The 17,440-nt window shown below is 39.4% G+C and overlaps 1 protein-coding gene across 1 annotated transcript in view; it reads left to right on the forward strand.

Moving 5' to 3' along the window:
• FBN2 (fibrillin 2) overlaps positions 1 to 17,440 on the forward strand; it is a 186,613-nt gene that overhangs the window by 152,040 nt on the left and 17,133 nt on the right. Inside the window, exons 47-55 of the mRNA XM_063129462.1 lie at positions 3,042 to 3,170; positions 4,243 to 4,362; positions 9,214 to 9,339; positions 12,734 to 12,886; positions 13,417 to 13,482; positions 14,027 to 14,152; positions 14,274 to 14,393; positions 15,786 to 15,908; positions 16,409 to 16,540. Of these exons, the coding sequence (XP_062985532.1) occupies positions 3,042 to 3,170; positions 4,243 to 4,362; positions 9,214 to 9,339; positions 12,734 to 12,886; positions 13,417 to 13,482; positions 14,027 to 14,152; positions 14,274 to 14,393; positions 15,786 to 15,908; positions 16,409 to 16,540 (1,095 nt within the window). The remainder of the gene's footprint in view (positions 1 to 3,041; positions 3,171 to 4,242; positions 4,363 to 9,213; positions 9,340 to 12,733; positions 12,887 to 13,416; positions 13,483 to 14,026; positions 14,153 to 14,273; positions 14,394 to 15,785; positions 15,909 to 16,408; positions 16,541 to 17,440) is intronic.

Consider the following 17,440-nt stretch of genomic DNA (forward strand, 5'->3'; position numbering starts at 1 on the left):
GAGAGTGGTCTCAAAATGACCCCCATCCACAACTCTCTGTGCACAAGAATTTTCAGAATGATAGCTTAAACCCCCCCCAGTTATCCCCGATTCTTTCCCACAATGCAATCCTATGGGCGAAAAGCCGAAAACGCAGTTTGAGCCGCGCGGTTGACCCGATTTTCACAAAAATATAGCCCGCGACCCGTACGATGCAGAAAGTTGAGAGTGGTCTCAAAATGACCCCCATCCACGACTCTCTGTGCACAAGAATTTTCAGAATGATAGCTTAAACCCCCCCCAGTTATCCCCGATTCTTTCCCTAAATGCAATCCTATGGGCGAAAAGCCGAAAACGCAGTTTGAGCCGCGCGGTTGACCCGATTTTCACAAAAATATAGCCCGCGACCCGTACGATGCAGAAAGTTGAGAGTGGTCTCAAAATGACCCCCATCCACGACTCTCTGTGCACAAGAATTTTCAGAATGATAGCTTCAAAAACAACGTAGTTATGCGCGATTATTTGCCGCAATGCAATCCTATGGCGAAATGTTTTCAAGATGGCGACCGGAGCGCTCCGCCTGAACTCGGAGCTCCGAAAAATGGCCGCTTCTCTTCGCCTTGCTTCTAGGGGGTCCGCGTTCCACTCCTACTCCGCCTCTGGGTAAGGCGGAGCAGGCCAATCCGCTACTGCTTCTACGCTCCTAATCGGAGCGGAGCACATCCCTATTGTTTACCCTTTACCCCTCAAGCCACTTCCATGACATAAATCCCTCAGCTGAAGCTGCTCTTACATTGGTCAGTTATAATGGGAGGAAGTCAGTAGCAGCTGGTGCCCATTAGGGCTGGTGAGACAAAAGGCAGAGTCACCAGAGGTGGAGGAAAAGGCTCGCTAGAAACAGAGCAGTCTTTTGAATCCCCAGCATCGGATAACACAGAAAGGGGAAACTGAGGCACATGGAGTTTAAGACCATGAGTGCAAAACAGTGGGGAGGATCAACACAACCACATCTTTGGACCCACATTCTCCTCTTCCAGCAACAACTCCGATCGCACAGAGAATCAAGTGACATTAAGATCATGAATACAAAATAGTGGTGGTAGGGAGAATCCACATTGTCACAAAAAAGAACAACAACTCATTGCAACCTATTGGAAAGGGGTACTCACAGAACATGCTTTCAAATCTGAGTGTGTAGGATGATGATGATGATGATGATATCCTCAGAGCCACATAGTCTTTGGAACTCAGCAGAAAGTTCTGAGAACGTCCAAAATTTACTCCTTTGCATGTCCACCACAAACCATCCCCCAAGCCAATTCTCTGCATGTCAAAACAGAAATAATAGTGAGAAGCACCACAGTACAAAAATCCAGTTAATGCATGTCTACTTAGAAGAGACTGGTTTACTCAGGAGTAACATAGGCAGCAAGTCCTAAGAGCATCCAAATCCACACCTTTGCATATAACAACAGTAATGATCACGATGACCCACACAGCCACACAAAAACACTTCTTTCTTCCTGCTCCAGGAACAATCCCCATTGCACAGAAAAGTAAACTTAATCAAATTACTTTAAATTCATGTGTGCAAAATGGAAGGGGGAATCCACTCATTCCAAGCAGAAACGCACATATTCCACAGTCACTCCAGGCAGAAATCCACTCACCCTATATTCGCTCCAGCCACACATTTCCATACTGTCATCTCTCTCTCTCTCTCTCTCTCTCTCTCTCTCTCTCTCTCTCTCTCTCTCTCTCTCTCACACACACACACACACACACACACACACACACACCAAAAGTACACACAGTGCACTGATACGCTTCCCCCAGAGTTCAGCCAGCTGGCTCCCAACCACGCAGCCCTCCCTGTCTTACCAGGGCAGCAGCATTTTACCTTCTTATATCTGTAAATCCCCAGCCTCGAGCCACCATTCATCTTGTGATGTCACCAGCTAATCTAAGACTAAAAGGGTGGACCTCTTCTGCTCCGTACAGGTGTGCTACATCCTCTTCCTTTCCAAACAACAGGAAGCTCATAAGCTATGAGTGCCCAGCATTGACACCCATCCTAAGAGTATGAATCCGGATCCTGTGCAAGTGCAGCAGAGCTGTATCTGGTCCATATTTGGTAGTGAGGCAGAGCATTCATTAAGGAAAGGCAGCTGCTGCCACAGGGAGTTGTTGCCGTTGTGGAGCGAAAGGAGTCACCACCACCACCACCACCACCTGTGCTATAGCGCTGCCTTTGGGGCTAACAGCATCTTTGGGGGTGAGGTTTGCCAGTGGGCAAATGGTTCAGTAGGGCAGGATCTACACTACTGCTTTAAAGCACTTTATAACAGTCTTGAGAACTGTTGGGGCACAGGACACACTCCATATACCATTTTCAAAACTGTTATAAAGCGCTTTAAAGCAGTAGTGAAGATCCAGCCTAAGATAGGATTAGACACTTGTTCTCACAATGCTCGTATTAACAATATAAACTTCCCTTCCCCAAGTGGCTGCTTTTGAAGCTAAAAAAAGAGATATGAATACAAAGCTCTACATACCCATTTCGGACTGTAAAGTAGTAACTTGCAAAGCCTTCCAACGTTATGATTTTTTCCATTGAGTAATTTCATGGGTGGTTTTTCACTAGTGAAAAGAACTGGATCAGAGATGCCTTCATTATTGGTATGACTCTGCTAAGCTGATTCAGTGCCATTTGTGGTACAGAATTCCAAAGATATGGAACAATTCAAAGATAGTAATGTCCACCTTTTACTGAAAATTCAGATTCAAATTCTTCCAGACTTTCTGTAATGTTTCCTTTGTCCCCAAAATCACTAACAGGTAAAGATTTGCCTAGTAATGTGGAGTGTTTCAAACAGCACATATGTCTTAAAGTGCTGGAGAGATGCTTTTTCACTTACAAGGACCTTACTGGCTATGATTTGTCTTTTCCATGAAACTATCATTGAATGTGTTTATAACATACTATGACAACTGCGTCTGCATATACATTCCATTTTGTTGACCTCATGGAAATTGCTTAACTTTTTCTTGCTTATTTATAGATATTGATGAGTGCAGTTCCTTCTTTGGGCAGGTGTGCAGAAATGGGAGGTGTTTTAATGAAATTGGTTCCTTCAAATGTTTATGTAATGAAGGTTATGAACTTACTCCAGATGGCAAAAACTGTATAGGTATGTATGAAAGCAATTACGAAGTGTAAATGTGCCTTGACTAAGACTGCAATACTATGCAAACTTAAACCCACTGAACACAGTGGGACTTACTTTTGCATAAATATGCATAGAATTGTGCTGGTGTTTGAGCCAACATGTGTAGAATTGCACAATCATATGTGCTTACTTAGAAATAAGCTATGCTGAAATCACAATCACTAATTTCAACATAATTTGTTTAGAAGGAACTATCAGATGGTATATAATATTTTTAATTCCTCATCTATAAAATACTGATAATGAAATGTTTATATAAAGAAAAGTGATGGCAAATAGGAGATAGGTCTAGTATAGTGCCATTCACTTTCAAAAACTAAAGAAGTTAAATCAGCCCAGCAAAGGGATTGTCAAGACCTACGTATAAATGTACATTGCAGCTTAAGCACAACCTTGTACTTTAGAAGCAAGACAGACCTAGCTCTCTTTTTCTCCATCTTTGTCTGTTCTTTCTTCTATTACTTTTGGTTGATGCAGATTTGTAGTGGCCTCCATGAGCAGAATCCAGTTTCTCACATGACAAAACTTTTTCCTCCCCTCTGCAGCCCTCCCACCCTCCCAAAATCTGCTGAGGGGGGGCTCCCAATGGGTGGAAGGTGCAGAGGGAAGAGGAATCCTCTGCATTCTATTGGCTGATGAGCAAATTGAATTCTGCCTCATGGCTCCTTTATGCTAAAATGACTCTTAGGATTTCATTCAAAGGGATAGATTAGTACCCTCCCCCATGTACAGAGGCTAGGATCTGGTCCTAAGTTAAGAAATCTTATAGTTCACCCTTTCAGCTGCTCCCTGGGTTCACAAAGGATGTTCCTTTGTTGAAGAGAACAATGCTGACAACCGATATTAATGTAACACGGTTATATACGGACAGACTCAGAGCTATTTAAGACAATACAACATAGACAGAAGTATGGGAAGTTGGATCAAAGATCATTGTTACAGGTTTTTCTCTACAAGATTTGCATATTGTGCCTGTAAGTATTCATTTTAGAATCTCTAAATTACTTTCTCTCTTTCCCCCCATTCTATTGAGATATTAATGAGTGTGTGGTGCTTCCTGGCTCATGTTTTCCTGGTACATGTCAAAATTTGGAAGGATCATTCAGATGCATTTGCCCACAAGGGTATGAAGTGAAAAGTGAAAGCTGCATTGGTAAGCTTGTAATTTATCGTAGCACTAACTTATATGGTAACACTGTAAAGCACAGTGTCATAGTCTGATGGAAATTACATTGAAGTATTGTGTTACTTATTTACAAATGTAGTGAATTTAGATATTATTTTAGGTATTATTGTGTTGTGATGCAAACTGGAATGTGTATGTGTGTGTGTTTGTGTGTGTGTGTGTGTGTGATTTACTGAATCTATGTTTGTTGCCACTTCCACAATTACCCACTGCCAATATATGAAAAAGTATAGCAAAATTCATACATTCTCTGAAAATACAATCATTTTTGGCAAAGATCCAAGTTACTCTGAAGTATATAGTAGTAAAGAATTGTAATGTTTAAAAGTTATAAAACAGTTAAGATATTACAAGTTACACAAAGTTTTTCATATAATAAATACTCTCTGTTTGAAGCTTTAAACCTTATAGAAGTCTATGTGCAACTAACCTCTGAACCAACATCTAGGGTGCAAATATTTTTCTGTAGCAAATGATATTTTTGTGTAGCATTTAATATTGTTAATTTCAGCATCCAAGGAACATCTGCCTGGTACTTTAATATAAACTTTCTTTTGAGATTCTAGGGACTTTTCTACACGAGACATTTATCATGCACTCGTCATTCTCTACTCATAGTTGTTACAGGTTCTTTAGACTACAGGGTGACCCTTCAGTTTCGCTTCTGTATCTAACAGCACCTTTGGGTAGTTTTTTTAGAGCAGGGAAAAATTGTGAAAGGCGATTTCCTCTTGTGTATTTGTGCTGTTCTGCCATACCACAGGGCCACCTAGGGGCTATATAACGTAAAAGCAGAAAAGGAAACACTCCTCATGTAGTGCTCGGATATCAATACTGCAATGAAACCGAAAGTAGTTACAGCAGATTAACAGCTGATTAATAGTCTCACATAGAGAAGCTCTGGATGGTTCGTTATTTCATGAAAGAAAGTGAAACAGAGAATGTAACATACAGATATATGAAATAAGAGACCAGACCTAATTTCATGAGCATAAGGTTTCATGAGCATAAGGAAGATAGATACTAGAAACTAAAAAAAGATCAAACCCTAAATGTGTTCAAATTAACAGTACAGGAAGTACATTGTTATGTATTTGCTTTGCCAAACTCCACTGATTTTGGTGGGATGTTTGCCTAGATGAGGATTGAAGGAATCTCTACATGTGCTTTCAGTGGTCTACATAAATCAAGGTACAAAGTTGTGCTCAAAGATGCTGGACTTTTCTCTTGAGCAATATGCTTTAAAAGATTACAAGTTTTCCTATTCCTTTGTAACACTTAGTGCATGTTACTTTGTTTTCTTGCCAGCTTTTAAATGTTTTTGGCAGCAGTTCTCAGCAATATTAACAGTTTCGCTTGAGATAAATCCAAGTTATCTTCTGTTGACAATCATTCAAAATAGTACAGTGAGCTCAAAGATTGCTTTACAGAGGGGTAAAGCATACCTAGTAGGGGTGTGCTCTCTGCTCCGGAAAGATCTGATAACTGCGAACATCTGTGGAGCACTCGATCTTCCACAGCCGAGATTGGCTGCTTCTCCAGGTTGGTGTGAGGAAGGCATCCCACAATGGGTTAACTCCCCTATCACCCAGGAAAAGCAGAGACTCACCAGGTTGGTGTGAGGAAGGCATCCCACAATGGGTTAACTCCCCTATCACCCAGGAAAAGCAGGGACTCACGTGACTGAGTAAACTATCTGGCAGAGTGGAGAGAGGTACCCACTCCAGAAATCAGGTTGGAGAAATGCCTCATCAAAGTTCCACCTCGAATTTTGGTACAGAGAATACCAGCTCTGCACACCCCTAATGCCTAGCAAGTTGCTTGCACATTCAGCAAAATGGGGTTGGTTATGTGCTGAACTCAGAAAGCTGTCACAGAATCAGAGAAACAAACAGAGAAATATTTCCAGCTCTTTAGATCAGGGCCATTGACATCTTACAAATCTGGCATAGTGATATGTAATAAAATTAGCAGATAAAAAAATCTGTAACAATCCATCTTCCATTCCACCTTCCATCTATCAATGCAGTAAGGTTTTAAATGTTCTACAGGTTAAAAATTCCCACCAAACTTGTTTCTGAAGACTTCCTCTGACCAGAATAAATAAGTTATCTAGGTGACTTAGATAGGCTGTAAAATATCTTTCTGCAATTGCCTTGTACCATCATGTCATCAGTGTTGCCGAAATGCCATATTCATCCAGCTTTTAAACTTTATTTTATTGTCAGAAGATCTTGGTTAGACAATAACATATAGCAGATTTAGGAAGAAAGAATTATTAATGTCTAAGGATTTTATAGGGGAAATGGATAACTAATTAGATAAAAAAAACTTCTTCATGGTCTCTGTGCATCACAGATATGGGTTCGGCACCTACATGGAGCTTGTTTTGGAAACTTCTAAAGCTGAGGCAAACATTTTTGGCAGGAACCCCTCCCTCACCGTCCATTGACTCTGGATTCCTGCCCTTCTCCTCAGTTCTCTTTCAACCATCTTGCTGAAAGGATGTCTTATTGGGAACTTCTGTCTTTCTCATGAGGAGAAAGCTTTAGATTCTGAGATTTTAGTTGTTTTTTATTTGTTTTTGTTTTGTTTTAATATTAACTGATTATTGTTATTATTTTGTACTATTTTACCCTCCAGTGATCTCAGATCATGTTGGGGGGGGGGGGCTTGCGCAGCCGTTAAGGCCCCTTTTCGAAAATGTGTTGAGTGCACAAGCAAGCTTACCCAATAGACAAACATCAGACAAATGTTCTTTCTGTTTGATTTGTTTGGAAGACGCTCACATCGTTGAGACCTGTTGCCACTGTATGAGATTCACGAAACGGACTAAAAGAATAGAGCTGATCACTACGTCCCCTTAGTGTACCTTCAGGGTCCTCGGACCCTGACTCTAACCATGGGTCATTCCGATCTTCCAACATCTGGACACTCTCTAGCTGTACCTACAGCAAAAGAGATATTTATGAAGGCCAGGTCACTTGTTTCTAGATCGGAACATGTCGGTGGAGCTCCCTTTTGTGAGCTCCACCAACCTATTCCATTCCAGAAATCAGCATTTCAATTCATTTCGGTTTGCTTTTAGAACCACTAATTTCCCATTGTGTTATTGGTGGGTCCAGCTGGTGTGTGGGCTCTATATGATAATGCCCTTGGATTGAGATTAAAAAGAATACAAGTGCAGAGTTCTCTAATTGAAATGTTTTTGGAAGCTATATAATGCAATGACAGGATCATTTGTATGTGAAGTCAATTATCAGAAGAAAAGGAGACAACAAAGGCAGGAGCAATTACTATTACAGATCCAGGAATTTTTAAAATACACACACACAATTAAGAGAACATGCCATAGGGACATATTTCAAAATGACAGGCTGAGTGGGAAAAGCTGAGAGTGATGGATATAAGATTAACAAAGTTTATGTTTTATGAAGTTATATTTCGAGAGCAGACATATGAGATCAATTATTAGCCAGTAGAGTGAAAGAGAAGAGGAAGAATAGCACTCTTTTCTTATGTAAAAATGAAAAGAAAAATGAGAGGAAAATAGTTAGTAAACCCTCTTTCCCATGGCAACAGGAGCTGGCAACAAGGGGCAATTAACAGGACTATTCAAAGGGCAATTGAGAGGACATTCATATGTAATCTCACTGCCAAGCTCAACAGGAAATAATAAAAGGAACCTTTGTTGAATGGGACTTCTGATTTACAAAATTACAGAAGGATATTGGCCATGATTCTGCACCATTTTCATTTTCCTTCAGTTAACTACCAAGAAGTAGTACCTCAGCAGCCCTAAAGGACTGTGGTTGTGGAAGCAATTTAATGTAAGATTTTGTTATAGTAATGGAACTATGTAAGAGACAATGCAGAGGTTTCTATTTAAGTTATTTTTTGTATGGTTGATGTGAAATGAGAAACAAGTGATGAAATAAGTTAAATTGTAAAATTTATTAAATATATTAAATAAGTTTATGATACAAAAAAATTGATATTGCTAGCCTATAACTAGCCTATATTCAGAAGTTTGAAACTGCAAGTGGCGTATAATGCAAAATATCAGATGTTTAATAACCTGTAATCTTTGCCATTTATGATGTGCTGTTGTAGTTAATGTTGTTATACAAACTACAGAATAAAGTTGGACAGCTGTGAAAAAGTGGCTGATGTTATTGCCACATTAATAATGTAGATTTGGAGGTGTCATGTTTGCATATACTCTCTTTAGTATTTATTTATTTATTTATTTAAGAATTTTTATGCCGCCATTCAGCCAAAAAAGGCTCTCACGGCGGCTTACAAAAGTATTTCTTGACAGTCCCTGCCCGCAGGCTTACAATCTAAAAGTACCAGAGAAAGCAATCCTATGGCCACTACACTATGTATGGTGGGGCCATAGAATAGTTCAGATCCCTGGATCCGAGGCCCACGCCCCCTCACAGCTGGCGTGAAGAGAACTGCCCCAGCTGCCTTTCCGAGGTCACAAAAGCGACCTTAGAGGGAAAATAAAAGGGGCGTTCCTGTGGGCAATGAGAGGAGGAAACTGGGGAGGAATCTTCCGGCCTCCTTACCTATCCCTCCCCGATGCCTCAGGTCAGTGGCTAAAAAAGCCTATCGAAATGAGTGGGAGGAGCCTGCATGGGACACAAAAAGTTAGTAGTACTTGAAACAAAGGGGTTAGCCATTATAAAGCAATTGTTGCTGTAAAGCATCTTTTAAAATATTGCATCTAACTAAGGCACAATATTCCATCAGGTCTCCATAAAAGTGGGATATCATTTTGGACAGTAATCCATGTTTTGTTCATATTTTCAGATATTGATGAGTGCAATGAGGATCCCAACATCTGTCTCTTTGGATCCTGCACTAATACTCCAGGAGGATTCCAGTGCATCTGCCCAACAGGCTTTGTAATATCTGACAATGGCAGGAGATGTTTTGGTAAGCACAGTGGCTCTAGCAGTGCACAATAGTTAATCCAAATAAACAAGAGTGGGGGCTGTTCAGTAAATAATAATTTGGCTCATATTTATTTATTTAAAACCTTTCTCTCTCACTTTCAACCGCACATAATGCTTCCACTATTGGGCAGTATAGAAATGCAGTAAATAAATAAATCAATTAAAAAACATTTTTAAAAAAATGTTCAAGTGGACTGACGTGATCATTAAAATAATGAAATTCAAATAATAACACATATAAAGCTAAATATAAGATAAAGCAAATTCATACTGACATACCAGAAAAACATAAAAATTCAGCAGATCAAATGCTTGCCTAAAAAGAAATGTCTTCAGAAGGCCACCAGAGAGTGGTGTGTATGTGTGTTGTGGATTCCTGTTCCCTCCGGCATTCACACGTGTTGGCAAACTGACACAGGACACACAATCAGTGAGACTTCCTTTATTTCAGGGAAATCTCACGGTGAAAAGCTTAATTGTTACACATTTCCAAAATACTTAAAGCTGATTGATGGTCAGAAAGCTTTAGGCTCCAAGATAACGCACAGCCAAAATACTTTAACAAACTGGTTTCCCGGTTGCCATCTCAATGGTTCCAAAAACAGATTCCAAACCTGACCAAAGGGAGGGGAAAGATTCCTGATACGATCCTTCAGGCAATCACAATGGAGAATTCTTGAAAGGCTTAACAAACCATCCCAAGGTAGCTAGTCCAAATATGTCACACATTGGCAACTCAGGGTACATGGCCAAAGACTAAACAAGATCATGGGCTGGGTAAAAATCTCAGGCACAAAAACTCCCATGCATATACTTTAGCCTCAGGAACTCTCTGCAACCTGAGTTTGGCAGAGGAAAAGTCCAACAGTCAATCTCAGCCTACCATACACTGAGTTGACCATAAACACACAATCCACAGCAAATGTGAACTCAAGTCTATGAAAAGCCTCACAGTACTTTTCATGGCACAATTGTTAGAAATCCAAAGTCCAATTGGAAGAGAATCCATGTGCACAGTGGTTTCAAAGTCCTAAACGGTGATGGATCCAAACAGGGAGGGATTGCAGGTCATGAGTCAAAAGATGTTCCTAGCAAAGGCTCCTCACTTTTGCTCCAGCTCATACAGGCCTGTTGAAAACCACTTGACAGACAGGGGGCTCAGCCCATAACTCATGTCCATATCCAAACAGGGCAGCACTGCTCAGCCCATCAAGATGACACTACAATCTGAGTGACTCCTTCAATAAGTCTGCCTTTCTAAAACACTCTATCAGTTTCCCAAGAAGTATAACAGCTTCAAGGCCGAGACAGGGAGTGAGTGAGCTACTCCCGTGAGAACGCTGACAGAGACAAGCTTGCACAGACATTCCAAACTAGTTCTGATTAAAACTACCTACAACCCTGCAAGGCCTCCCCAGCTTTGCATGAGGCTTATACCTGACAGTGTGTGTGTGTGTGTGTGTGTGTGTGTGTGTGTGTGTGTGTGTGTGAAGGGCCTCCCTAGGAAAGGGATTCCATAACATCAACATGGCCACAGAGAAAGACCTCCCCCACTTCCCAACCAAATGCAGTTCACGTAGTGGTGGTATGTAAGGCAGAGCCTCTCCAGAGGATCTTAATGAACAAATAGGTTCATACGTATATAATGCTCAAAATATAATAACATTGTTTATCCTATACATATTTACCTAGAAAAAAACTCCATTGAATTCATTAGGACCTACTCCCAGGTAACTGTGTATAAGATTTCAGCCTTAGTCATGAAGGAAAAAGCAAACAAATAATTTGATTATGCAGAAGCTTTGCATAATATAATATCCTCAATAATGTCTACAGAATACACTTTCACTAGTAAAGCAATATTTGTTAACTGAACAATGAAAAGCTCCTTTTCGGTACAGTTCCACTATTATTAGAGTGGGGAACAGTGGGTTTGATCCTGCTCCCCTTCCACATGTTCTGCCTACAAAGTTCTAAATGTGTGGAAAGGACTCAACGTGACATGTTCCCCGTAGGGAGACAATGCCCATGTGGAAAATGTGAACATATACAGAGTCTTCCTCAAGTCCTTGAAAGGTTGTCACACAGAGGAGGACCAGGATCTCCTCTTGATCATCCCAGAGTGCAGGACACGGAATAATGGGCTCAAGTTACAGGAAGCCAGATTCCAACTGGACATCAGGAAAAACTTCCTGACTGTTAGAGTAGTACGACAATGGAACTAATGACCTATGGAGGTTGTGAGGTCTCCCACCTAGAGGCATTCAAGAGGCAGCTGGACAGCCATCTGTCAGGGATGCTTTAAGGTTGATTCATATACTGAGCAGGGGTTGGACTCAATGGCTCCTTGCAACTCTTCTTTTCTATGATTCTATTACTGGATTGGATCCAGAGTTGGCCTTCTGTGAACACAGACTGAGGGAACAAGTTCCAGTGGAATCTCCTCAATGGAGGAAGGGGGTGAAGCAATAAATTTTGCTCATTCCTTCTTCCTTCTCCAAAGTGAATTGCCATCTCACAGCATATTGTGGGGTCCCCATGCACTCCAGAGCAGATTTTCAGGAGCATAGGGGAGAGGGGGTATTGACAAAAAATACCCACCCACCCAAAATTCTGGCTATAGGATCATATAAAATGTAATAAAAATGTAAAAAAAATGTAAAAAAAAAGTAATAAAATGTAATAAAATGTTAAAAAAATGTAATAAAAATGTTTAAAAAATGTAATAAAATGTAATAAATAAATAATAAATAAATATAGTTCATAAAGTTCTGCTCATTGCAATGCAATGGGTTTTTTGACAAGTGCTTCAGTGTATTGTAGCTCTAAGCTCTTTTTCGGTAGCACATTTTTTAATGCTGTGCCAAATGTTTGCATACAAACATTTTCACTACGTAAGTAGTATTTTTGTAGTGTCTGATCTATTCCCTAACACCTCTTGCTCACTTTTGTTTGCTGCTCTTCATAGCCATGATCTGCTGATGTTTTGGTACCATTTCAAAAAATGAAAAACATTTTCCTGATTATTTTATCCCAGTCAGCTGGGGATGACTTAGTTGGTGTTATGACATGACAGTACTACACTGCCAGTCATTTTTGGCTATGTGATAATGCAGACTAAGGGCAGGAAGCATTCTTCGTGTGGGTGTGTTAACTTATGTATCATTGATTTCAGTGGGTCTACTCTAAGTATACCTAAGTTCCAACCCATGGAAAAGGTATGGTGGACGAATATCACATTCTGCTGTAATGGGTATAGGTGAGAATTCCCCCATGTGAGAAGTGAAGACCAGACTGATTCCTTTCATTTTGATTAGTTAACCCAACTTCCAAAGCATCTAAAGTAATTCTGTGGCATTTGGTTTCTCTCCTAGATACTCGACAGAGCTTCTGCTTCATGAACTTTGAAAATGGAAAGTGCTCTGTACCAAAGGCTTTTAATACCACCAAGGCAAAATGCTGCTGCAGTAAGATGCCAGGAGAAGGTTGGGGTGATCCGTGTGAGCTGTGCCCTAAAGAAGACGAAGGTAGAGAACAACACATAATGTTTTTCAAGAGGAATCAGAAAAGGGGGTGGATGCAACTGACATAGAGAGCCTCCCGTTGTCAAACCACATCCTTGAGAGAATTCCCAATAATTCAGTGGGACTACTCCTAAGTAAGTGTTTTCAGGAGTTGTATCCTTAGTCAATGGAGGTGATCCTGCAGAATAATACATTAACCTATTGGATCCCATTCACTGAGATCATAGAAACTGGAAACTGGCTAATGGGTTGGAGCCTAGAAACGCTAAAGCAATTAGTGGCTTTGATTTTTGGTTTTGGTTTGTTTTTTGCTTGTTGCTATTGGCTTACATTAAAAGCTGAATCCTGATTACAGCGACAGCTGCTGATTACATTGTCGCATTTATTATTCAGACTACTGGTATAGATTTTTTTCAAGACAAATCAGAAAAGTCTCTCTTTTAGGAGATCTTATAAAAACTATGTATGTTTTTGTTTATTATACTGTCATCAGCAGTTTCTGGTATTGTTGCTCCAAAAATGTTCTTGTGCAGTTGCTTTCCAGGATTTGTGTCCATTTGGCCATGGGACTATCCCTGGGATTGACGATACACGTGAAGGTATGTCTGTGCTTTTATACTATCCACAACACTGTTTAGTTCTTGCTTCAAAGAATAATTACTGTTTTTCATGGCTTTTCTTGGAAAGTGCTGTTGATTTTTCAAATTTGGCTAATATTCTTGACTATGTAGAGATCACACAATGCTTATTCCAGCTAATGTTTTATACCAAAACATCTGACATTTAAAAATATATAGCTTTAGAATTTGTGAAACATATTTGATAGCTTTAAATTTGTGAAACATATCAAAAATTGAAAAGCTATAAAATTTTAATTTAATTTTAATTTTAGAATTTTTAAAAAACTAAGTCTATAACATTTCTAAACTGGATGTGCTACTTGTGGTCATTTGTTTTGTTTTTGGAGTTCATTTTTGGCATGAGAAAAATCATTTCCTTTTTCATTCATTAATTCTTTTGGGAGTGGGGAGAAAAGGGAAATTCTGCTATTGTTTATTAAAATGTATCCCTGTTATACTAAAGGAATGCTGAGATGGATAATAGAATAGTATAAAAGATGTGACGTGGCTTTCTTCTTTTTAGATGTCAATGAATGTCTTGAGAGCCCAGGCATTTGTTCCAATGGTCACTGCATAAACACAGATGGATCATTTCGTTGTGAATGTCCCTTGGGATACAGCCTAGACTATACTGGAGTGCATTGTGTAGGTGTGTGCTGATTCCGTGCTATATGGAAAATTTATATATTGCATATGTTGGAATACTTAAAGTTCATGAACTTGGCCTGCATCCCAGTTTTCAAAAGTTTGTTTTGCCTGTTATATCCTAGATACCGATGAATGTTCAATTGGTAATCCATGTGGAAATGGTACATGTTCCAATGTGATTGGTAGCTTTGAATGTAATTGCCTTGATGGGTTTGAACCTGGGCCAATGATGAATTGTGAAGGTAAATTATAATTTACTTTATCTTCTTTCTTAGTTTCATCTGCTAGCTTTTTCTGAGCTCTTATTTGGGTATTTGTCTAAACTCCCATAAAGGACCAAAAGGAAAGACAGATTTGTTTGTTTTGTTTTTATAGGATGTCTGCCTTCTAGATGTCTGGATAACACTGCTTTTTCAGTGTTTGGGGAAAATCATTACTCCATTCTAAAGCAAGCAGTTCTACTCTCATTGTAGAATCTGAGAGAACAAAATACGTTGAGTTGAATAAGGAATACGTGAAACCTGTCCCTTTATTTCACTGAAGTCTCGGATATCATTGCTTTTCTGAGCAACTTCTGTGGATTCAGGATTCTTATCTTCCCCACCTCACCTCTGCTACAGCAGTTGGCTAGCTCATACATGTTGATTCTACCACAAATGATGCCTTCTCATAGAGGGGTTCCCATTATGTGGAATTCCTTTCCAAGAGTAATCTGCCATTCTTTTAGTATAGCAGGTAATTAAAAACACACAGCAGGCTTTAAAAAATACCACGATATTTGTCTCCTGTTTTAATGTTTCCAATATATTTTAATAATATTTGTTTTAACAAGCTGTAAGCAATTGTCTATTAAAATAACTAAGAGGCTGGCGGCAATTTAAAGACTAACAAATGTTATGGCATCAGCTTTTAGGACAATAATAATTACCTTATTCATAGTAGCTATTCACAAAACAGTTATTGGGTGAGAATGCAGAATCTTTGCATTGGTGTTAACACATGATGTGTGGTTTTTAAAAAGCCTTTTGTCAAGCCTCCGGAGATAGAGTTGAGTCAATTGATGAACTGTAGCTAATGTTTTTCACATTGAGATCTTTCTTTGAAGTTCCTTTGTTCAAGAATGGCTACCTTAAAGTTAGTGACAGGGTGCCCTGGGAGGTTGAAGTGTTTCTCCACATGTTTTTCTAAATATTGTTATTTCTGATATCAGATTAGAATCCATTTATCCTTCTGTACACGCACGCACGCACACACACGCACACACACACTAAAATGAGAGAATCTACTTCAAATGTTTTTCTTTATTATTATTTTGTTCATGGTTGAAAGAGGAGAAGGGACTGTGGGATTTTTCCAATTCTGAGCATCTGCCAATAGACAGAAAGCACAGGTGAAATGTTTTTCCCTTCTGCCCTGCAGTTCCCTTGTGCTTCCCAATTCTGCTCTGGACAGCTGGGGAATGTGTTGGAGGAGATTTGGAAGGTGTGCAGGGCAGGGGACAGGTCTGCACACTTGCATGATGTTGGTGTTAAGCCTGGGTCTTAGAGGAAGTGTGTCTTCCAAGGCTAATTCCTCCCCTACCGCCTCCTCCCCTGTGGTCCTTTATGTGTGTTCTTCTGTTTTATCTTGTTTAGATATAAATGAATGTGCACAGAACCCTTTGCTATGTGCTTTTCGCTGCATAAATACCTATGGTTTCTATGAATGCACCTGTCCAGTGGGTTATGAATTAAGAGAAGACCAAAAAATGTGCAAAGGTATGGATCTTCTACATTTTGTATAAGTGTTGATACATAACACAAAAATTATCAAAAATATGTCACCTTTATCCAGCACTTTACCCAACACTGTTTCTACATCAAACAACTTTAGTAAATTCTTGGTGACCTGCTTGTAGAAAAAAAGGCATCTTAAAAATACAGTACCTTCTACAAAACGTAGGACAGACCATAAAAGAAGTATTCATCTCTGTAAAGCACATAGGTGTGATAAAACAAGAGACATCTCTAGTTTTGTTAATTGCAAAACAAATTGTTGTAGCTTGTACTGAATTGTTGCATACACCATTAAATCACCTGTAATTCCTTTTACTTGACAAAACGTTAGAAGAGTAAGGCTGCAATCTTGTACCCACTTGTTTGGGAGTAAATTCATTTAATTCAATGTGGCTTACTTTTGAGAAAGTAGATTCATGTAGTAATAAATGAATAAATAATAAATAAATTCTAAATATACACATTTTTTGGTATTTTAAAAGATCTTGATGAATGTGCTGAGGGCCTACATGACTGTGAATCAAGAGGCATGATGTGCAAAAATCTGATTGGGACCTTCATGTGTATCTGCCCCCCTGGAATGACCCGAAGACCAGATGGAGAAGGTTGCATGGGTAGGTATCTAGAAAGGATGTTCTGCTTTCTAAAACGGAAAGGAAAAAGCTTCGGCCCATTTAACTCAACAAGCTAAAGGCTACAAATCATTATTGCATAGTAGCTGTTATGAATGAAAGTTAATATATATAATGACCTCTGATCATTATTGTTGGGCATCATAACTTATGCATAACTATTGTCAGAAGGTTGTCTGTTATTAGAGGTGCTGATAAATATTGCCAATAAGGCTCTTGTAATACAGGAGCTGGAAGAGATGCCTGATCAAGCAAAGCAGCCATCCACCATGTGGCAAGGAAACTGTTGGCCACTGGTGCTCCCAGAACTGCTGACACCTTCTCTTCCACATTCCAGAAGCCCCCAGCCAGGCTACCTGGACTTAAGATGCCCAACCAACAGGGAGTGTCACAAAGTAGCTCAAACACTGTTGCTCAGGCCCCTGCACTACAAACAACATTGTGAAACACATCCCAAAACATTATGAGCCAATTTAGAATTCTAAAAAAGGAACCTTTTCCTGACCACACACAAAGGAAGCTGATACGTAAATAGTGAGCCAAATACAATTCGACCGGAGGCAGGTTCACACATCAGTATTTGCCATATGAATTTGAATTGTAATTATCTTACTGCTAAAAACAACAACAATTCTTTATGTAGTATATTTTATTGGGCCACATTAGGAAACAAGTTTTGTAGCTCTACAGCTTAAAAAACCTGAAAGAATACTCCATAAACTTTAAAAATATATCAAACGTATTAGTGAGGACTGAAGTATATTTTCACCATGCGACTTTTAATGTGCTAAGAGTAACAAATTCTCAAGAGAGAATTAAGAGTTTAAAATGACTGATGCTTATTATTATTATTATTATTATTATTATTATTATTATTATTAT

This window comes from Elgaria multicarinata, chromosome 6 (assembly GCF_023053635.1).
Source record: "Elgaria multicarinata webbii isolate HBS135686 ecotype San Diego chromosome 6, rElgMul1.1.pri, whole genome shotgun sequence".
Lineage (NCBI taxonomy): Eukaryota > Metazoa > Chordata > Lepidosauria > Squamata > Anguidae > Elgaria > Elgaria multicarinata.